This window comes from Chrysoperla carnea, chromosome 3 (assembly GCF_905475395.1).
Source record: "Chrysoperla carnea chromosome 3, inChrCarn1.1, whole genome shotgun sequence".
In the NCBI taxonomy this organism is placed as follows: Eukaryota; Metazoa; Arthropoda; class Insecta; order Neuroptera; family Chrysopidae; genus Chrysoperla; species Chrysoperla carnea.
This window is the reverse complement of record NC_058339.1, coordinates 50,145,491-50,170,829: the sequence shown is the minus strand read 5'-3', so window position 1 is coordinate 50,170,829 and position 25,339 is coordinate 50,145,491. Positions and strand designations below refer to the sequence as shown.

Below are 25,339 nucleotides of genomic sequence, written 5' to 3'. Positions count from 1 at the left end.
GAATAATGAAAAATGGTAAAATTAACTGAATTTTCGATGAATAAAAGTAACCAGGGCAGATAGAATATGAATACATCTAACATGTACAAATTTCAAATTCATAGGGAAAAGTATATAATCGCAGTGCTTGAAATTCAATTGTACCTTTAACCATTCTTATTTGAAAAGCCACTTTTCTTTATAATTTTTTTTTACTACATTGATATCTTCCCACTTTTATGTATATGTTTCCAACAAAAAATTTCATACGTTTTAAGCAACTGTCTGTATTGGTTGTGTAACTTTGTATCTCATTAGTTCAACATTAAAATAAATTATTCCAAATATTTTGAACCAATGTACAAACCTACAAACAGCAGTAGCAAAAATAATTGCATAAAAAATATTACTTGTAAAAATATCCTTTATTAAGTAAGTTTTGTATATTATCAGTAGCATTGGTGTTTATATAAGTTGAAGTAAGCAACTTTAAATATTGGTACAACTTAAGAATATGTGATAGCCACACACGAATATAGTATTTAAGTGTAAATAACAACCACGATTAACTTTTTATATACAAGTATTACATTATTACTACAAACGTAAGTTTGCTTTATTTAAAAATGTCATTTATTTATTTATTTTTAGCAATATACAAATTTAGTATAAAAAATATGTAAGAAAAATTATTTATTGTGTTAGGGATCGATCGAGTTGCAAAGTTCGCACGCATTGTTCTGAAGTAATCTATTTTTTTTAAATGACTCAACTGGCTATCGCTATGTTAATTATTCTTATTTATTATTTCTATCTCTGTTTATTTTCCCATATTTCTCATTCTGACTTCGAAATCTTACTATAGGTTTCTATGGCAAATGATGCCGTAGTTTTTCATTCAATATTGGTTCTTAAGTTGAAGTAAAATGGTTACAATTTTCAGGTAGACTTTAGCAGAAATATTGTTTACTTGAGTTTTAATAGCAAAATCCCTGATAAAATCGTCTAAATTGACGATTGAATATTAACATTAACGATTGGCGATTTTAATCATACAATTTTTAATCAGAAGTTCAATAACCGATCCCCTTTCTGTGATAGTACCCTAGGCCAATGCCCAGTGAGCCTTTTTATAAATGCGTCACAGGACATCATATATAATTTTTAGCCCATATCTCAAAAACCACTCGTCAAGTCGTCGACAAGGCCTGATTTTTATCTTTTATGGGCTAAAATCTAGAAAACGATTTTGAAATAAATCGGAAAAATCATAATTTCTTGCAGATTTTTTGAGGAGTGTGCCCTTTGAAAAATCGAGAAAATATGTTTGGGAATTTCTTGAAACTTGGCGTTTAGATGAATTTTGAATCTAAAAATAGCGACTTTAACAGACGGGGCCCATTATTGGAAAGATTTGAACCGGTTTAGATTTTAATGAGTCTCGATTGTTAAAGATAGGTCACGTCTGTCTTGACTCTTATTTATATTAAATTAAAACTTTTTAAACCAATTTGTTATTTCTAATTAAAATCAAACAAATAACTTACTTACATATATTTTTCTACCAGCTAGGTGTGGTTAATTTTCTTTATTAGCTTATTACTTTTTCGTGCTGGAAATCCACTATTTTGTCTTTTTTCAAATATCTATCGAAAAAGACTTGGGTTTATACGAAAAATATGACGATAACTGTCGAAATTCGTATTCCCAAAGATCCGTTTGGAAGATACAATATAATAAAGAAATTGACAAACAAATATAGATAGATACATAAAAGATACGTGCGAAAAACATCGCACGTATCTTTTATCATCGCCGCACCTTGATAATCGGGTAAAACTTTCATTTAACATTCATTTAACATTCAGAGTAGCTCGGGAGATACCTGAGCTGGATTTTAGTGCTTCTAGGATTCAATTCTTCTGGATAATTCAAAAACATGAAAATCTGGCCGATTATGCTGTTTTGCAATGTTTCTTAAACATCGACATTAGACATTGCTCCGGAATATCGAATTGGTTTAAGCTCATAGGTGACAGGTTTATAGGCAGGAGCTTACTTAAAATTGTTTGATTCCACAGTTAATGCGTATCACCTACAATGCATAATTGCAATTCGTATTGTATATATCCTATGTATAAGAAATTAAATATACACAAATATAACTTACCTGTGTCAAGCCACTTATTAATAAAAAACCAAAAAAAATCTTTAGTCTTTTTTTCTAAAGACCATACTTTTTTAAATGTAGTTATTATTTCAATTAACTAACTCTCTCATATATGTAAACCTTACCAGAAACCATAAAGATCCTAAAGATCTGTTGTAGTAAAAAATAAACCAAACAAAACAAAAAAAAAAGCATATAAACTTCTTGTAAATAATATCATTGCATTGTTATTGTAAAAAGCATATACCCATATAGTATAAAGTTTTTAGTGCCACTTAAAATAATCAGTACCGGTGATCAGAACAGAATTGTGAAATCAGTTGTGGAATTTACTTTTTCGATGATATCTCTATTTACTATTCGAAGTATTATAAATATTGTGTTTGTATTATCAAATCGAAGTACCTATATAATAGGGTAAGATATAGTACCAATGTAAAATTGAATCATTTTGTAGTTTCTCGGCAGATATTCTTATTTATGAACAAAATTTGTATTGAAATTAGAATTTTATCGGAAGTCAGGTAGGCTGAATACTGGTTGTCAGTGTGGTTTTGTTCTCGAAAAAAGTAAAATATGATTCTTTTGCCTATTTGAAAAGCCAATCATTGCATATTGTTTAATAAAACATACTCGACTTAAATCATTGGTTATTGGTGAGTATGTTTGTGTACCATTTTCAATTTTTGAATATAATGAAAAGTTTTGCGGGGTTAAAGTTTCAAATATCGGACTGCATCTTGACTGCAACATAACGTACCATTGTGAATAGATGGCTACATGTATGTGTAATTCATCTCCGTCAATAAAAATAGTAGTTGAAGCTGTTTCTTGACACTTAAGCAGTGTAGGTCTGTAAAGTTTTCAATATTTCAATGACTTACATTCTTCGACATTCTTTCATAGCATAAACTACTTTATGCTATTGTACCACGGATCACACATCATATATCATGGATCACACGCGTATAAATTTAAGCTTTTTAATATTTGAATTCTCAAAGAAATATATATCGTGCTGGATAAAAATTCAATGTGCAGAGCTATGCTTATTTTCTTTTTTAACCCTCGAACTAAAAACAGGGGTGTTATATGTTTGACAGCTATGTGTGTGTGTGTGTCTACATGTGGCATCATAACGCCTTACCAGATGAACTGATTTTGATTTTTTGGTTTTGTTTGAACGAAAATTTAATGGAAAGTGTTTTTAGCTATATTTCAAGTGGGAATTTACTGTTCCGTACCCGAAAAAACTAAAAATTGCCGATGATCTTTCAAAGCGGCTCAGTTTGGATAAGGTTTTAAGGAAAAAAGCATTTTAATGGAGAGTACCCATAAAATTTGTCGGGGATTTTTAAATTTTGTAAATTTCACTTGTTAACACGTAAATGTTATTTCATTCATGGTATTACATCCTATCCTACTAACTTTATTTTTTAAGTAAGCAAATGGTTTGGTAGTATATCTATTATAATAGCCCTTGTGAAAATAAAACAATACGTTGATATTCACCTATGTGTTTGTAATATCCACGATCTCCCCTGGATATGTATTTGTTTACCACATTTTATATAGCGTGAGTTTCAAGTTACAAAGTTTTTTAATAATTCAATCCAAAAAAGTTTGATCAAATTCAACAAGTTTAATTGAATTAATACATTGGTGTAATTTATTTATTTTGAAATAGTAATTTGGATGATACTTCATTTATCGATTTCTTTGAATCTATTTCTATTGATATTGTTTTCGTCAATTTCCACAGTATGAAAAATTAATAACTGCAGGAAAGAAAACTACACACGAATCTCCATATATCTATCTCTACACTGACCTAATACGAAAATGATATTGTATTCGTCATTTTCAACAAAATGAAGAGTATAAAAAAATAAAAAATGCAGGTTAGAAACTCTTCGAAAATGATAGTTTTGATGACATTTTGTTTAAAAGTTGTTTCTTGTCATAGTGCAATAAAGTTGGAATAGAAGATCAATTCTATCAAAGATTAAGCATATCCTTCCAATTTCATTGAAATCCTTCTCAACTTAAATTATTCTGTTAGACCGTGGAATAGGGATACATACTTGAAACTTCGTGAGTGGCTTCTATTTTGCGGGTCCTTGTTTTTGAAAAAATACATGGTTCATTTCAGCTGAATTGTCTAGTAATTATAATTGTTATCAATTGGTCATAGTGATCGACAAATTCAATAGTTTTGGCGTTTTTTCAGACCGATAGCTTAAATATGCAGTTACTATGCTCATTTAAAAAAAGTGCCATTTTCGAAAAATGTCGTAGAGAGAAGTTTGGTTGACTCGAAAAAAAGAAACCACTCACAAAATTTCAAGTATGTATTAATCATTTCACAAAGAATCCATAGGTCGTTAATACTAATTACTCTTTTAAAACAGCGACAGTTAAGCATTAGATTAAAATTTTTTTTATGTATTTTAAAGTTGGTCTGCCTTAAAAGTAACTTTTTCGATTTTGATTTGGTTGTTCCATTGGTTCAAAGTGCAAAATAGGTAATCGCAATTTCACTCTCTTTTTATTTTTTTGTTTCCAATAAACACTTCTTCGATAACTTACAAACACAAACATTCATAATTCTTCTGTCTCTAAGTTTTATTGCCAGGCCAAACTTAAAGCGAACAAACTTGAATCGTTTATTATTGAAAAGAAATATAACAAATATCAAATATGATAAGTATTTCTGTATCATGACAATACTCAAAACAGTGTTTTTAAATATGTTATTGCCAAAGTGTGATTACATGTAATTTTTATGTCCAAAATTCTATAATAATAAATTATTTAAAATCACGCAAAAATAAAATAATAATATACTTACTAAATTTTGAAGAATGTATGCTTTTTTTTTTTATGTTCAAGTCAAAAGACTTAAAAATCATTCTATATAGAATGTAATTTAAAACACAGTGATACAACATTTATTAAGTTGTAACAACAAAAACAAACTGTATGTGTTTCTCTGCCAATTAAACACATACGCAAAACCGAAAATCTCATATGATTTACATGCAATATATATATTTTTTTAAAATATCATTTCCAATCGATTTATTTGCGATTCATTTAGTAGATAACTATTGTTGTTTCCATAAAAATACTTATTTATGTCTTTTATGCAGGGAGTATTTAACACATAAGTGGGTGATCGCAGTACCAAGTCTGTAAGTCAAGGTAAATAGAATGTGACTCATACTCAGTACGTATACCAAATCAAGAGAAAATTTCCATGTTTAGCACCTACAAGCATTTACATACTTGAGTAGCTAATTCCAAATAGAAAATATGTCTTGGTTCCATTATATAAAACAACTTATACTTAAAACACTTTTCCCGAAAACCAGTTCGATTTGACGGATACTAAATACAACATACTACGTTATTTTAGAGTTGTAATATAAGTTTTAAGTTTTTTTATAAAGCTTGTTCTATGTTAGATTAAAACCTTTATTTTTCTTTTTTTCTTAATGGACATTGAGTTTTGGGAGACATTGTTAAATACCATTAAGCCAAAATCTTGTTAATTGATTCAACATCAAGTATTTTACCAAAATCCTACTAATGTTTTATCTCTTATCAAATTAAACTAACCGGAGAAACGTTATAATTAAGAATTTTAATATTATGACGACCAAAAGACCCGATAATTTTTAGTTCTTAAGGTCTGATAATTTTTTCGTCCCTTGTGTAAGGTATTTCATAGTTACTAAAGTTTGTCATTCCTGATATAAAGTACTAAATAATTACAACAACGAAAATAATAATATAATACTCCGGACATTATAGATCCGTTGTATCATTATTATCGAAGTATTGGTAAAGGCTTTTGCATAGTTGCTGTATTTCTTTAGAAAATACTTATTATCCGTGGGTAATCGAGTAAAGTTGGAGTTTTTTGTATTATATTTACATATTCGTAAGTGACTACTAAAGAAATGAAGACGTTACTTCTTATTAATTATCACTTATAATCTTCTGCATGGAATTTTATACTGCATCGTCCGAGTAACATATAGAGTAACAAAATTAACATTTTCGTTATTTCGTTAAGTATTTTTTTTCTTTTTTCTTTTTTTTTTTTTTTTTTTGTATAAATATATTGCATGAAATCGCTGAAAAATTAATGAAAAAAAAAGATGATTTTTTGAGAAAAGGATTTGTGAAAATAAAAAGCCAAATTCGTTTTAATTTGAACTGAATTTATTATTATTATTTTTTTAATCAATTTTGATTATTATATATAACATATACATCACACATTCAGCAATAAAATTAAGTGTTTTTTTTTCTTCATTGTTTTTTTTTTTTTTTAAATACGACACAGAATAATAAATTCCATTTCTTTTTTCGTAATTTTTTTGAATAAAAAAAAAAATTCAAAATGTTATTTACATTATTACTCAATTTTATTCAAAACTGAATTTGAATAGTTTAAAAATTCAATCTAAGATTAATTTTAATGTACAACAATATTTAAAAATTATTTACAAATGGTTTTTGTTTTAAAAACTTACACTTACAAGTTTAAAAAAAATTTCATTATTCAGTTTGATTTTTTTTTTCGTATTTACAATTGTCAATTGATCACGAATGTAAATAACATTTTGAGATAAATGGTTTCTACTCAAAAAAAAAGAAGAAAATTTTCAATTAATAAATTACACTACTTAATTTTAAATTAAAAGAAAAAAACAGAAAAATTGTATTCTTTAAAAAAATTAATTTAATAAGAATTAACTTCGCAGTGTGCAAATGGCACATTTGTATCATTGTATTTTTTTCATATTAATACTAATCTTTTTTTGTATACAATATAGGTCCATAGCTCGGCGTAATATTCGATGGAGATTTCACAACCAGAAAGATATTATCAAGGTTGTGCCTAAGAATTGTTTACGAAAATTTGCATAACTGGTGCCTTCTCTTTCAAAAGGACTGAAAAATTATTTATTTGAAATATTCATTGCGGACGATAAAGAAAAACAAAATAATTAAATAGAGAATGCAAACGGGATGCATCCCTTGTCCCAGCGTTCCCCATTCAAAATCTGTGTAGGTGTTACATATGATTTAAAAAGTGGGTAGTTTTCTGCAAATTCAGATTAAAAGCTGACAGATCTAGTTTTTAGCAAAAAGACCTACCGAATCTCTATAGCGAGCTAATCAATTACTTTCATGATTATTTCAATAAAAAAATATAATTTTTTCATAAAATTGACAGCAACAATTAATTTGTTGGTGAAAAAACGGTTTTTTTTATTTCTATACAAAAAGAATGTGGAGATGAAACTCGCCCTCGTACCTCGTGTTGCCTTTGACTCGGATAAAAAAATCTGCCTTTTTAGCGAAATCGGACAAGGCAAGGTAAGAACAGGTAAAACATCGAAAGTAATACCTCCACATTCTCGTTGTTCGCCCGATTTTGTTCTACTTTGCAAGAGAAGGTATCGTACGGCAAAAATACTGCTTTGTTGTTTTTCGGACAAAAGTATTTTTGCATTGAAATTTGAATGTCGTCCCCAATGATTAAGCGTTAAGCTTACATTGACTTTGACAACAGCCTTTAAAATTTCCAGACGTTCCGAATTCATTCAAGTCAAATACCACACCTAACCCGGACCTAATACCAGTGATTCTAAAAATACACATATTTTGTAGTAATAAACTATGTACAATTATTTTTAAAATGATTTGGTTGCAAAAATATGTGTATTATTTAAAATGCTCACCTGGACTCAAATATGTAACAGTGGTAGACAGTGACCATTATCAAAAAAACGTTTTATATTGTGTGTATTTTTTTGCGAACAAAAAATTCCACCACTGATTAGACAATTTCATTCTATCAAAATTGTTTTGATCACCGATTTCAAGACTGATTTAAAATTGGTATGTTTGATATGATCAATTTTTTTTATTTGTTAAATAAATATTTTTTATACGAAAACTACAATTTTAATTTTTATTACAAGCAGTTTATATAATTTAAGTTAAAAGTTTATCACCTCGTTTTTCTTACTTTGAAAAAGAAATCACATGAAACTATTAAGTACCTTGGTTTCAAAATTTTCGTTGATAAATTTTTTCTAAACAAAAAATGAAAATTTAACAAGTTTTTGTTTCATTGATAGTTCAAATTTAATGATATTTTCTTGTAGTTCTTCAAAAACGTAGTTTGATTGAGAATTTCATGGGAACGCCAATTATTTATATCATGTTAATCAGCTGAAATATTAAATTTCGTAACAAGAAAATTTTTGTTAGAATTTTCTTGAACATCGATAGCTTGAAACTTTTGAATGTGCTATGCTTATGAACGAACTCTTCTTCATATTCAAAACTGACCTATCCTCAGTGAAATATAAAGAAGCTTATTTCCATGCAATTTTGAATATTTCAAGACCAAAACATTGGTATTCAATTACGATAAAGTTTTATATCTTCGAACAAATACTTGGAATAATTATTTATGTTAATTATTTTTTCGTATTCTGGAACTATTTAATTTCGTTATCAGTACGGTTTTTAAAGGTCGCAATAGAAATACGGATGTTACTGATATAAATTATCACAATTAATATCATCGTCTGAATCAAGATTAATGTTGTAACCTTAGCGATAATGATAGGAATCGTTAAGGAGTTATAGAATTCAACCACAGAATTTTCTACGATTATCTACTTTTGGATAGTTGAAATTTTAATGTTATAGATATCTCACAGTAATTCTCTAAAAATATAGTAATTTTTATCACATATGAAAATATTCAGGCTTTGGTAAAAAGTCTTTTGAGGCCTTACATATATAATTTAATGTGATTTCCCAAGTACGTATTAATTTATAATGTTACTTTCTAAAAAACTTCGGGACTCGAAGTCATATTTAATTGTTAATATATATAAATTCCTTAAAAGATAATTTATCATTGATTTTCTAGTATAATATTTACAAGTGATTAATGAAAAAATGTTTTTATTATAATTAATATTTGGAAGTATTGATTTTTTTTATTTTGAAAACTCTTTTTCAAATCCCTATTGCAAAAACAAAAAAAAGTTTAATTTAATAATCGCCAATAAAATAAAATATCCTTTTTTCAAATAATATGATCGATGAGAATTTCTAATTTCTAGAAAAATATATGTACAATTGTTTCATTAAATTTACGAACATGTTGAAAAATTATTAACAAATATAACTAATTATTTTAATATTTTCTTTATAAATAGTCTTAAGCGATCAATTTTATCAGTCAAATAATTTTTTTTTTCATTTTCTTTTATTATATGAAGAGGTAGAAAATTTGCAAGAAAACAAATATTTTTTACCAAACATAATTAATTCTTCAAAGACGGTAACAAATATAATTATTAAATATGGGATTTGCGCATTAGCAAAATTTAGCGACTATGTGTCGCTGCCAGATACATATAATATTGTGCTAACGATAATAAATAAATAAGGTTACTATTTGTACCTTTTTCGTAGTTGATTTGACGCTCTTGTTGCCGGGCATTATCGGCTGCAACTTTTAATAGTCCTTGTATATTGCGTAATAATGTTTCGGTTGATGATAAACTTGGATCTTGTGGGCCTGGTGTTCCAGAACCATTATCACGATCACCACGTCCACCATCACGGCCAGCCGAAGCCGCAACAGCAGATGCTAATGTTGAATAATTTAATGCTTGCTGTGAATCACTATTTGGTATTGCCGGTATGGGTAAGTCAGCTCCATCGTCCAAATCTATTTAACAAAATAATACAAATTCATTATTAGCTTTTTAATATAATTTGTAGCCTACTTATTTTAGAAGAAATAACGATTAAAATTACTAAAAAATACAAAGCCCCTGAAGAAATAGATCAAAATTCATCATAGTTAGAAGACAGTGTGTCTATCAAGACTGCTCATATTCGAGACCTTTCATCGATGGGGTCTTTTTACTCAATAATTAATACATGTAAGCGAAGGTAAAATTATGCGTAGTAATTTTTTTCGCAATTAAAATCAAATATGATCGGATTAAAATTTATTTAATTAATAATTTATTATAAAGAATGTTATGATTAATATAATATTAAAATGAATTTGGCATAAATAATATTCATATACAATCGATTTAGATAGCGTGTATGATGCAGTTTGTTGTCCAATGTTATTGGAATCCAACTGTGCCTCTGTTCAAATTCATTTTATTGCAATACAAATCAAATATGAATTCTTTTTTATTTTTTATTTTATGTAAATGAAAATTATTCAAAATAAATATTATTGGTTGTTATACAGGTTGGTAATTTATTGTAATTTTGTTCAAAAATAGCTCTCTAAATGTCTAAATATTTGTATACATTCATGAAATATTATCGTTAAATGATTTTTTGGTCAGTTCGATGTCTGTTGTACGGTCTACTCAATGACGATAAATAATAATAAGACCTAACAAGCATTTTACAAATTATTATTTTTAAGAAAAGAGAAGCGTGTGATAAACCGGGATTCATCTGAGTCGAAAATGGCGAAAAGTTTTGTTTCGTTCCGCGCGGCTTTTTTATATAGCGTGTAGCCTCGAGTAAAAAGGTTACACAAAAAATTATATTTATTTTATCCTAGTTATTAAACGAGAGTAGATTTTATGGACGGAGTTTTGAATAATATGATCTTAGCGATATAGACCTAGTTCTGTTATTTTTTTAACGAGATGAGTTCGATAGGACAATGAATTGTTCTAGCTGTGATGTTTGACGCAATCATATACTTTACTAGGAAGGCATTTTCTGGAAAAAGCCTAGTTTCAAACTGAGGTTCTCCTACTAAGATCCAAGTAAGAACTAAGTGGCTTGGAGGGGCTGAGCGTTGAATTATTTAATAATATAGTTTATTTTTGTAATTATTGTATTGGAACTATATTTTTAACCGCGCCTTCGGCAGATGAGGGCTAGACAAAAAAAATTGTCCAACACTGACCGACGAACACTCTTTTTACAGTTTTTAACTTAAAACATTAATAGTATTCTCAATGAGGCCGTGGTCTTATGGCTACGGTACTCGCTTTTCGTGTGGAAGGCTGTCAGCCCAAGCCCGCAATCACTAAAATAACATAGGTGAACCCGGATTTTCCACTACAAATCTCTCTTTTTTACTAAATTTATATTGAATTTATATGTACTGTATGAACTATTAGCATCTAAAGAGCTATTTATTTCTACATTTTAAAAATAGAATATGCTTCTTTAAAACTTGAATACTGATTATATATAATTATATATATATATATATATATATATATATATATATATATATATATATATATATAATTATAATGGCCTATAAATTTTTTTTAAAATATAACACATTTAAGATTTATCAAAACACACTTTGTTTTGATTAATTCATAATAAATGGGTCCAAAACACTGCAGAAGTATAAAAAGTAGTATGGTGGATGGATATATTTGTATAAATAATATGACTACAAATCTTTATACAATATCTAGATATAAGTGCGTTTCTTCTCACAGTGCTTATGAAATGGACCCCTGGACCTGTATCTGTATTTATCATACATGGTACATTGTACATACAGCACGAACATCTCGACCTATCAATAATAATATTATTTATTAAACAATATTAGAAATATTTAACAGTATATCAATGATATTGTATAATGTCTTAAGTATTAAGTATATAAACATTGTTATAACACATACTGCGTGTTTGTGTGTTCTTTATCTTCATGCGAATAAAAAAATTAACCGCTACATTATCATGCAAACAAAAGATGCTGAAAAAAGTGAAATTAGTACAAGGGATATTAACAATTGTGAATTTAATCAAATCAAATTTTTTTCATCAAAACTTCATTTTCTGACCCTTAAAATAAAGCACAATTTATTTTGATACAATGAGTGTTTTTTTAGTCCCAATTTTAAATAGTAAGGACCAAGATCTTATGGCACGAAAACTGATGTTACAAAACTCTTTTATAATATAATATTGATTAAAAATAATAGAATTTATAGTAATTATATAGATATTATTGAATAAATTAAAAAGTTCACAAAATATCAACGTGTGTGGTACAAAAGCTATCCACTGCATATCCATACATTTATTTATTTCTTGAAAGAAATAAAACCAATAAATAAAAAACAAAAAAACTTAAAAACCATTTTATTTGTGGTGTACAACAGAAAAACGTATCAACGAACATAATTTTATATTTAAAAGTATTTATATTTCATTCGATTCATATCGATCGATCTATCTATGACATACATAACTTTTATTCAATCGGTTTCGCAGTCGTTCGATCGTTGGGTATTGGTTAAGTGCAAATAAATGTTAATATTATCAAATAAATGCAAAAAATATATAATAAACAACAACGAAACATTTAAGAGTATTTTATTATGGTGTTTAGAGATGGATGTTCGAGAATAAATACCATAAAGCACCATCACGAGATAAAACTATCTTTGTATGTTGCTTACTTTTTCTATAAAAAAAAAACTTTGTTAAAACGCTTGGTTTTGTTTTTTTTAAATGCAAAGATTTTTGTAGTTGTTGTTGTAAAAAGTTCTCGATTAGCGATTTTTGTCGTTATCATAATATCAATAAGAATAAATTAATAGAACAACCTACTAATATATTATCTGTCTGATTATTCGTACCGTGTGTGACTTTTATTGGATAGGCGATCCATGGTAACGATACACTACTTAAATTATAGAATTGTATGGAAGCATATATAAGTGTATGGATTGCATTTATGATCTACATTGAAAATTTAATATTATTGTCTCACAAATTTAAATAAATAATTATGATAATTTACATTTAAAAAATAATATTGATGCTATTTGATTTATTATTTTCACAATTTTTTACGCATTAAGCTTAATCAATTAGTGTTTTTCAATAATTTTAATTTGACATTTCCTATAAGATTTGCATGTAAAGAATTGCAAATAAATCATAATAGCCTCCTTTAATGCCAAAATTTTTCACTGGAAGAGCTGGCATCGATTTTATTGTCCTTACTATGACTACGCACACAACGAATATGTACCATTACAAAACGGTTGTATATATCTGCCTGGGTTTATTGCAGCATTACACACAAAAAAAAACTGAACCAATTTTTTGAATTAAATTTGTAAAAAAGCTTATGACTAGAGTCAAAAAGTGGTACCAATTTTATCTCGCTACTTTACCATTTGCTAGGAATACAAGCTTTGACAGTGAAGGTCACTTGATCGTTACCTTTAGGAAGACCATCTTCACACATTTTGCAAGCCGTAACGGTCATAGAAACAAATATATTTGATTTGATTATAAATTATAATAAGTTAATATAATTGTGATATTAAAAATATCTTAAAATAACAAGTTTTTATGCACAATCCATACACAACAAAAATATAACTAATGTTATGCATAAATAAACATATATTTGTAGATAAATATTTCATGATATCGTGCATTATATAAATATATTAAATTAATTTTATATTATTATTAATAAATAAAATCACAAATACATTTCTAGAGAAATAAAATTAATAAATTAAAAATTATACTTTTTGGGATGGAGATTTTGCACCACTAACCAGATGGAGATTTTGTTAAATGTTATTTGTAATTTTGAGATTCTCACGATTCATATTAGTCAAATTGAAATCATATTTTTATATTTTTTTTAAAGTTGAAGAAAATACAATTTAATACAACTGATTCTCTTACTATTTCTTCTGTTTCATATTTTCGATATTTGCAATACAAATTCTAAAATTTTTCTTTTCAAATTTCTTTAACGTAAAAATGTCTGTAACATAAAGTTTAGAGAAAAATGCTTACGATAAGATATAATGAGTTTTATTTTCTACAACTTCATTATAAACTCTTTTAAAAAATGTCCTACTTTCGTTTTAGTGTAGGTATTTTGCACCACGGTTAATAGTGGAAGAGACGGTAAAAAAATGTTTCCAAGAATTTTTGCTTAAATTATTATTGGTTAAGATTTACAAAGCAATAACTTAGATAAACACCGCCTCCAAAACTTATGGACATATTTCAGCTACAAAAGGAAAAATGCTTTTCTTCGCAAATTGTGTCAATACTTCTGAAAATGTTTTTTAAATAGAATATTAAAAGATTTTGGTTAAACAGCTCCAATTTTTTTTTGCAAATATTTATTTTTACATATTTAAAACAGGTTTATGATCAGTATAGGTAAGTATTCATAAGGTACCAAGCAAACCACATTATAACATAAAGGCATGTTCTTTATACATAATCTTATCGACATTTATATTGTTTTATGTTTAGTTAGAAACTTGTCATCAATCAACAAAACAAATATTTTATTACATTTTTACATGCAAATTCTATGTTACACCATTACAATATTATATCTATAATGTAGAAAATATATTTTATTATCGTCATCACATTATATTATTAATACTTATTTACATGCCTTTTTATACCGACAAATGTGCTCTTATATACAGTATTGGGAAAAAGTTCGGTAACCCTCACAATACTTCAAAATAGTTCAATATAAATGGCTAAAAATTTGATGCGGGTTCAAAACAACTATAGTGCGGATCATTTCGCGACAGTTCCATTTAAACTGCCTGTGAGATTTTGTGGCTTTTAGCACGTGACATTTTGCCCATCATATAACAAAGAACTATTCAAATTGACTACTTTTAGGTCATCATAATTTTGTGAAAAAAAAATATTCCGCTTTTTTCATTATCCGATTAATTCGTCTTCTAAAACTCAAATGAACAATCACTCGACTTCCCGTTATTGCCTTGAATCCTTGTAAAAATAGTATCTTTTACCTTGAACCGTTTGGAACTAATTTAAGATTCCCGAACTTTTTTCCACCACTTTTATGCAGTGCATTTTTTAATGTACTATGGGCAGTCTTGTATCATTCAGTTGTGCAAATTCGAATATTTCATTATAAAAACTATTAAAGATTGGGTATATTTTCGAGTACTGTGTCATATTATTCATATAGCAATTAGAGCCTACCAGCGTTAAAGTTAGCCTTAAAGCTTTGGTCCAAAGATTTGATTTGCTTAACGAATACGATTTACATCAAGAATATCTATGAGCCAGTTTTGACACAAAATAAACAAAATATACAGAAAAATTTTCGACTACTTTGCTTGTTTCAAGAATTTACATCAAGAATATCTATGAGCCAGGCTTGACACAAAATAAACAAAATATACAGAAAAATTTTCTTTTATACAGACTACTTTGCTTGTTTCAAGAATTTTAATTTCAGAATTTCAAAATTAAGTCCATTGCAGAATTTCAAAATGAAAAACATGATTAACGAAGTCATATCTCGTTAATAGTGCTTCGTATGAAAAAACTTCTGAAGAAGTGACTTATGGTACATCCTGTAACTTATATATTGTTTTAAAAAACCTAAAAATAAGTAGATACTCATATAAATTGAATATTTTCAATATAATTTACATAAAAAAACTATTTTAATAAAAATAATTATATTACTTTTAATATATTTAAATAATCTAGCTATGAAAAAAAAAAGATGAGTGTAATTAAAACGGGATTGGCATAAATATTAACTTGCTATAACTGATCTAAAAATGATACTTCCTAGATATAAATGTGTATGTTTTCTTAATTATATATTTTTATAGTTAACAAATAAGGGTGGAGTTTTTTCAGGTCAGTCATTTAAATATCTCCAAATATTGATAGTATTTTCAATGGGATCATCGTTTTTCAAGTAGGTGGTTATTAGGTCGTTAACATTTAAAATATATTAGTCATATCGACAAAAAATAGCACCTGCCGGGTGTCCCGCGATACTTCTTGCTCTTTTTTGAAATTACAACGCTTACTTTTCTCAAATAAAAGCAACATTTTAAAAATTAACTATTTATAATCTATATTTCAATTAAAAAAGTCAACTATATTTTCAATTTTTTACAACATAAATTTTCGCGTCATATTTATTTCGTTTTTCTTTTAATAACATAATTTTATCTTTACATTAAAACATGTTATTAAAGTTATACAGATTTTCAAGATTTCAAAGCGATTGAAATTGATTTCTAGATTTTATTCCTCAAGAAAAAAAAGGAAAGTAAATTTTAATCCAAAGTTACTGTTTGAAAAAACTTCTAAACAAACAATAAACAACTAAAAAAACCAAACGATAAAACTTGATTGACGTTTTTATATATATTTAAAAGAAAATAATTTAAATTTTAATTAAAAAAAACTATTTTTTTTCTGAAGATCACACAATGAAAAACCACCAGCAATTTGTACAATACAAAAATACGTAAAAACAATAAATAAAAAAAACAAAAATATTTCAAAAAACAATCAACGCAAACACAAAAAGATTCATTATAAATCGATTGTTTAACAGAAAAAAAAAAAAACGATTTAATATCCGACATAATTAGTTGTGTCAAATAATATAAGATATTTAACGAAAAAAAAAATCATTTGTGTGTAGCATATGCGTCTATAGGTGTCTTTATTGTTTCTTTCCCATCAATGGAATAGATATGAACGTACCAATATGGTGATGGTATAAGATCAAAAATAACAGAAAATTAATTTGTTGAAGGTGTAAGGTATAAGGTCATAACATTAGTAATCCATCATTAATATAAGATATATATTATATATCTGTGCGTGGACTTATAAACATGATTCTTCATCTGGGTAAGATATTAGGTAAAGAAGATTTATTCACTGAATATTTTTAGTGTGATTTTGTTTAAATAATATTCATCATTAACGTTTATTAATTATTATAATTGTTAATTTTTCATTAACTTTTTAATTTTTCTTTAAATAATAATTACTCGATACAAAGATGGCAGTGGGTAATCAATTTACAAAACTACGCAAACCTATTAATAGTACTTTGTTATAATATATTCAAGGTATTTTGCAGCCGGGAGCTCGCGAAAATTTTTTTGGGTGCAGGTACTTACCCAAAAAACTTGTAAAAGTGTATACTGCAATTCATTTCACGTTTATTTAATGATTGAGTGCGTAAACTTCAAATATCGACTACAAGAAGGATAATTTTCGAAAAATTCTGATTTAGTCAAATGCAAAAGATTTTAATGTTTTTTGATCAAAAAAAATGCCATGAACATAATAAAACTGAGTTCGCGGACGAGCGACAAATTTCTGAGATACCGAGTGAAGAAATTGTTCACCCCCTTTTACACGATTTTTCAACCCGGTCAACCATTAGAGGTACCGAATTTTTTTATTTCTTTGCGTATAAATTTCTTCAGAAAATATTATTCCATTCTAGCTAGGACCTATTCAACTGTATTATGTACTATGGTTAGGGGTGTAATGGTTGCAATATCCGCTCACATAATGGCTACATTTTAGAATTAATGAAAAATATCAATAAAATTATTAGAAATTGTCAAAAAAACAAATTAAATATTTAAAAATAATTAATTCATTGAAAATGGTTTGTTTGGATTGTTTCTGGTCAAAAAAACAATTTGCATATATAAGCATTTTATTATATGAGCTATTGTTTATTCCAATATATAATAAATATTTGTAAAAGTTAAATCATCATGTTCTTTTTTTATTGAATTCATTTAACAATAATATAATACTCACCGTATATATGTGTGTTTTTGTATTATTATTACTTCTGTTTTATTGTCAATAAATTTATTATTAAATTAAATATTCATTAAAATATATAATAGGAGAGAGTGTAGTACCAGGGAACCAAATTTTCATTAATGTGTTTTTCAAAGCATTTTATAACAATAAAAATAGTCTCTTTTTAGTTAGATGGAATACATGGTACATAACGACATTATATCATGAGATTGAAGCTGTTTCATATTAAAAATTGCTATAGTGCTATAAAAATAGTCTCTTTTTATAGCACTATAGCAATTTTTAATATGAAACAGCTTCAATCTCATGATATAATGTCGTTATGTACCATGTATTCCATCTAACCTATCTAAAATCATTCTAATCGGTTGTATCTGAAGGCTTTTTCTTCAATATTTAGTCTTTACAGTCCAGTTTAGAGAATAGCACCGGGTGATTTATAAACCTTTGTAATTGGAAAGCTCTAAAAGTTTCTGTTATTTATATTGATTGATTGTTACTTGTATTGGAATTGTAAAATTTAGTGAGTATCTATAAGCATTTGTCGGTGACACATAATGCTGTTAGATTCAAAGCAAATACGTGTCTTTCCGTCGTTTAAAATTTTTCTTTCTCGGCATTTTACGTTAAATTTGAAACTTAAATATGACATAAAAAATACCCAACATTAACCAATCACGAATAGTTAAAGCAAATTTCTTTAACTTTGAGGTACTATTAAATATACTGTTATTTCTGTTCAACTTTCTTCTAATTCAATTTTTTCTTCAAACTTTTTTATATCATAGAGAGCAACTAGTCTGTCAAAAAACTAGATAATTAAGCAAAATACGATGTATTTAAAGGTACAACAGTCTCCTATAAAATATAATATTTTGTTTTGTGTTTTAAATATTCAATTATTTTTCAATAGAATAAAAACCAAATTGATTTATGAATTATAAATTAAATAATATACTTCGGTATTAATTAATATTGCAATTATTTTAAATATCTAGGCACGTTTTTTGAATAAGTAAATTATCTAAACACCAACATAATTATCCATAATTTTATGATTTAAGAATATATTAATAGGCTTATTTAAAATGAAGCTTTTCATATCGGTGCTACCCTTATAGTCTGCATTCAACTTCCCAAATGATTAAAATTGCTTTCTGTAACTGTCTAAAACACTTCATTTTTGTATTGCAACAGAGTCTAAAGAGGTAACAAACGCGATTTTCTATGCACGAGGGACTAAGATGAATCCCAACACTTCATAAAATTAAAAAAATTCATAAAATTTAATTTTCTTAAATATTTTGTAAATATTATTCTTACAGAAAAATGATCATATGAATAAATGATTTTAATACTCTTAGAATCCCAAACACACGAAAATCTGATTGATTTTACCATTAAACAGCAAAATTTCTACTACCTGAAGTTATATCATTAATTTTAATTAATCGCACCTTCAATATTTTTTCAATGTCGAGCGAACCTTTTCGGCTTTGATTGAACAATAAATTATTCATATTTTATGATAAAATATATTTTTTTGTTTTTTCAAACGCTTATCAATGAATTATTAATTAATTAATATATAAAATTAAACCATATGGAACAACAATTTTAAATAATTTTTTAAATGCCAAAATTATATTTACATTTTGATAAATAATTGTAAATGACAATCATTCATTCAAAACATTTATAAATATATTTATTAATTTTAATAAAATATCAATTTATGTAAAATAAAAATAAAAAATTCATATTTGTTTTGTTATTCAAATTATTTATATTAAATTTAAATATATGTCTAGGGCCACGAAGAATGATTGGAAACTTGCAAGGTTGTTGTGGAGGTTGTGCCTAACAACGATTTTTCCTCTACGAATATTTTCATATCAAAGTGAAAAATTCATTGGAACTATAATCCTTATTGCGCGTTGGTCGGATGAAGGCTAGACGCAAAAAGTTTACGATACTTATCAACTGACCGTTCTTTTATATTTTATTATAATGATCCTGTGGTTATGGTGTCCCTTCCTTATGTGGAAGATTATCATAGCCAAATCCATCCACGTCAAAAGATTTTTTTAATTAAACAAAAATTAAATTTTTAATATTGCGAAAAAGCGATCCTACCAAGTGCCCACGACATAATAATTATTTTGTCCGACATTCCAAATAACTCAAAACACCTTAAAACTCGACATGAAGGACGACGGACATCTTGACTTGTTGAGAGTCCGATAAAATACGTTTGCAATTTTTATTTAATTATCTTCTGGTTAGAATATCTTTCTCTATGATTATCAACAATCTTAAATATGACACAGAATTACAAATTTTTGTGGAGGAAAGAGTTGCTAGACACGATCTTCAAGACAAACCATTGTTAAATGACTCTATAATACTAAGCCTGGTTCTAGACTTAAGAATTAAACAAACTTACCTTGATCTTTTTCATCTTCTTCTTCAGGATCACTTAATTGTTCATCTTCTTCGTGCTCAGAATTTGATCTAGGTGAATGTGGTTCACCAACAGGTAACGCTGTTTCTGGACCATCTGCTTCACTTCCAGAATGATCTGGATCATTATCACCATCATTTGATCCTAATGAGCCACCACCGTTTCCACCACTTTTTGATAAATTTAATACAGGGCTATGACCATTAGGTGAACCTGAAAATAAATTCCCTTATATATTATTTTGTTAAAAATAAGGAAGATGTTCAAAATACAAAGTTCAGAGTGGGTAAGACGACTTGTATCGATCCTTTTTACCTGAATTATCCCCTTTCATAATCAGATCTAATATCTTATAATTTCAAGTATACTAACTCAGTTCTTTGATTTGTATATATTAGTTATTTAATAAGTAATTTTGCCATAAGCTTAGTTTACAGCAGGATATGCACTTATAACAAAGTTGGACGCCTTTACTCCGACATTTCCTTCATTTCCGCTTAAGAATTTATTCCTAACATAACAATATCAGCAAAAGCCTAAATATGGGCAAAGGATGACAAACCAAAAATGATTTATTAACCTTGCCAAAAGCTAAAGTTCGATAAATATCGCCAAACCAAGGCTTGATTTATAAGACTTGAGTCAGGTTAGTTAAAAGATTGCTAATCCAAGGCTTAGTCCATTAGATTTGTCTATGATTTGAGCAATAACTGGAACGACAATGCTGGATTGCCTCATGCTTGACCTTATCTCGATTTCATATAAGCACACCATTTCCCAATTGAAATGAAATATTAAAATAAATCAATTATGAATTTCGCAAACATTTAACATAGATTTTAAATCATTATTCAATTTTATTGTTAAAGATTACAGTGATGATTTAAATATTATTAATCTATGGATTAATTATGGATTAAATGAATTGTTAATCTATGGATGTTAATTAAATATTCAATAGTTAAATAACAAATATCGATTACCTGTGCTAGCCAGTACTAAAATATCGATATTTTAATGGTTAATAAAAATTATTATTTATTTGTCATAAAATTGATTAGATGTTTTAGTTAATTAGTCTCTTACACTAAGTACCTGGGTTATTTATTAAGTAACGGTGTAATTAATCTTCTAGTGTTACTTAACCTATTGAAAGTTATTTTAATGGCAGATTTTAATTTCATTTTTAATTTTCCTAATATACTATCGATTTTCATACCTTTTTAATTTTAAAAGGCGAAAGATTTAAACTCTAATAGGAATTTCAACAAACATTTTTCAATTCCGCATGGATTTTGGCATTGAAATAATTATGATTAAGATATTTACAATCTTTGTTTCCCAACCACCTAACTTGTTATCTTGAATAAAAACGTTTCGTATTGAAAAGTATTTTTTCGATATGTTTCATATTAAAAGTTTGGTAGCAGTATCTGTTGATAGGTGAGAATGGATAGCGAAAACTTACGTTTTTAACATAATGGTGAAAGCAATGGGAATTCAAAAAGATTATCAAGGGAGTTATGCTTCAGATTTGAGTTTTAACAAAAGGAACATCTGTGTGTAATAAAATATCTTCTAGACACATTGGTTTCTGGTTTTATAGGGTACGATGAGTATAAAGCTAAAGCTTTTGGGCTAATTTAAAATAAAAGTGTGTATGGACGTAATCCTAAGATAGTATAACAATACTCAGCAAGGGCGATATTGAGAGAGCTGCTTCTTTAAATTTCTAGGTTTGAAAAATTTTACGCAAGCTTAATATTGATGGATATCTGATTTTTGTTTCTTATTCCAATAAAAAATTTTCTACTCTTCGATACTGTACATATGCTTATAGTATGTTATTTTAAAACTTTTAAATTTCAAAGCATCAGTTGGTAGCCACTTGTAGCCATCGGTAGTTGCGAAAAGTTGACTGTCTTTTTGTCAAAATGTGAACAAAGCAGATATTCATTGATTTTAAGTGGAGGGTGCAAAAATGTTCCGACCCGAAATTTAAAAAGGATAGCCCTGTCAATATAGCCTTATCTAAATGTTTTTAGAATATCTAAAGTCAACAGTCACAAATTTTTTTACTTTTTGAAAACAAGTTCAAAGAATCTATGCTAACTCTACACGCCACTTTCTACGAATTGGCAAACAGTTCTAGACCTTACAAAATACCACTTAAGTTTTCCAGAGACTTAATTAATGAGAACCTCAAAATCGAAAGTCAATATAAATTTAAGAAATTTTGAAAACATAGAATTTTCTTAGTTCTAGAAAGTTGTGAACAAGTTTTAATATTTAGGATATTTTGAAAAACATAACTAAAAATACTTGAAAATTATAGAAATCCTGTGGGTACCAATATTTATAAAGATAAAATTCTTGAATATTTTTTAGAATGAATATTATTCATATATATATTTAATTTCTACAGATGTAATAAATCGCTTTCTATATTCATTAAATGAGAAATAAAACTTGAAACAATGAAAAATAACATACATCTACAATATCGAATATTCTACTAAATGAAAATAATTGATACGGCTGTCAAAGTTAGTCATTAAATATATAGCAAAAACATATTTGTAAGAGAGATATATGTTGATATAGTCACAAATAAAATAAATTCGAGACATACATGTGAGAGATATGTGAATGGTTTTATAAATGTTGAAGAGTTCTTATAGATGACTCCATCAATCTGACCGCCCATCGTCCGGCACTGACTAATTGCACCCGCCATTGACCCTTTGCTAACTTTATCTCCGTACATAACTAATATACTCTCATGTAATGAAATATTACTTATTTCGTTTCTATATCTCTGTTTGTGAATTTTGTTTCAAAGTAAAATTAATTTATTATCTTATTTATATTCAATAGAAATGTTTCATTATTTTTATCATTCAGTGATCCAGAGCTGCTTATACCTTGAAATATTGTAGTAGCATCTGTTTTCCTTTTCGTTTCTACCTCGGAGAGAGGTAAAATGCATTTCAATGTTAACGACAAAGAAGGAGTAACATCCCGATAAACTCGTATTTCATTTTCTTACTTTTAATCTTACTTATCAATTTTCAGATTTTATGTCAATATTTTTTGATGATATTCACGTCCATTGAAAAATCGTCATCGCAACTTTCACAACCATGCAAGGACAAAAGATAATAAGAAATTTTAATGATCTGATGATTACTATTTCTCATTGATCTTATTCGAAGACTAGAATATTACTTTGGTAACACTAATAACCATTATCCTCAGATAATGGACTAGACTCATATTTTGGTTGTTTTCGGGAATCGAACCTAAGCTTCCTGGGTGAGAGTTTAAATTCTCTTAAAAAAGTGTTTTTACGGTTAAAATCACTTTCCGTACTTTTATGAAATTCTTAGAGTTAGAGATTATCAAAATCAACATCCCTAAATTTGATCCGTTAAAAAGAAGCCAAATTTTTATTGAATTGCTAAATCTCCAGTTTCAGTAAAAGTTTACTGGCAAAAACATTTTTATGTAAAAGGTAACTTCATTTTTGAAAATTTCCAAAAATTTCTATGGCTCGAGTTGAACTTAACTTTCATATTACGTTGTACAGGAATAAATCTGCAAAAACAAATTTAGCTCACTTTCTTAAAGGACATAAAATAACACTGAAATCTTATATAGAACGACGTGCATTTAAAGTGTCTTTTCCTTCTTACTTGAAGATAGTTTCTTACAAACATTATCGTTTATTTTAATGAACTCGAAAGAAATACTTAAATATATAAAAATAAAAATTAATAAAATTATACATACCATGATGTGAACTAAGATCCCTAACTTTTTGATCTAATGCAAGCGCTCGGTCTACATCTCCCCTTTCTTCACGTAACCTGAAACAAAATAACAAAACAATGTTTTAATTAATTTCTTTAACATCATCATCATCGAGAAGTTTGTCTTCGTGTATATGTATGTATATTACTGTGATGAAATGAAAAAAGAACTTTTTATTTTTTGTTAGTTAAGTTAAGAATACTACTAAATATAATATTCCAAGTGTCATTTTTGTAATTCAACACTAACGATGCACACCCAATTCACATTGTTGTTGTTCAAATGTTATAATTATTTTTGAAATATTATCATAATTAAGAAGTCTATATTTTAATAAAAAGTATTTATTGTTACTCCTTTGGGATATATACGGCTCATATTACTTATTCATTTTCAAATAATATTATATTGTATCACAACACAAATACAGAATGTTTGGAAAAATATTGAAAAATGAATTGATTTTTTTTTTTTATAAGACTTCATTTTGGTCCTAGAAACTTAATGTTTTCATCTCCATTAGTAAAAAAACTTTTCAAAACTGTTCCAAAACAAATTAATATGCACTAAAAAGTAAAACTAATAACAATTTTTCTTTTGAAGTCGGTTTTTTTTGTTTTCATTATTTTGTGTTTTTTAGTGAATCGAAAGTATACCAACTCATTTGTAGCTAAAAAAATCATCGAAGCCGGTTGGCGTGGTATTGAGTTATTTGTCCAATTGTCGCGCACAAACTAATGCAAGTTTATATGGTTTTCTCAGGGATTCCATGATCAGAACTTTAGTAAATTGAAATGAGATCACACGGAAGGCAGCAGTTTTCAAATAGAAAAAGAATCATCAAAATCTGTTCACCCAGTGGAAAGGTCTGTGGTAACAAAAATAAAAAAATTATACAGTAGAATTGAGAAACTTTGTTTGAAGTCGTTAAAAAAAGTGATCTTTATTTCCTTGTCGTATATTCAATTTTTTTAATCCTCTCAATGGAAAAAACTTGATGACATATACTCTTATTTAAATTTGATAACTTTACCCCTGTGTGTTTACTTTCAGTGTCTTAAATCCAAGAAGATCAAACCAATTTCATGTCTTTAACGTATAAGCATAATCAATTTAATATATTCAGTGACTCCACCAAACAATATTTTTTATATTTTCAACGACATTTTTAATTTGTTATTTGAAGGTCAGTCTGCTATGAA

The 25,339-nt window shown here is 27.3% G+C and overlaps 1 protein-coding gene across 1 annotated transcript in view; it reads right to left on the bottom strand.

Moving 5' to 3' along the window:
• Window positions 1-25,339, bottom strand: part of LOC123296089 (dachshund homolog 1-like) — a 305,838-nt gene that overhangs the window by 62,363 nt on the left and 218,136 nt on the right. The window contains exons 6-8 of the mRNA XM_044877550.1: window positions 24,117-24,193; window positions 20,307-20,537; window positions 9,657-9,926 (exon numbers count right to left, since the gene is read on the bottom strand). Coding sequence (XP_044733485.1) covers window positions 9,657-9,926; window positions 20,307-20,537; window positions 24,117-24,193 — 578 coding nt within the window. The remainder of the gene's footprint in view (window positions 1-9,656; window positions 9,927-20,306; window positions 20,538-24,116; window positions 24,194-25,339) is intronic.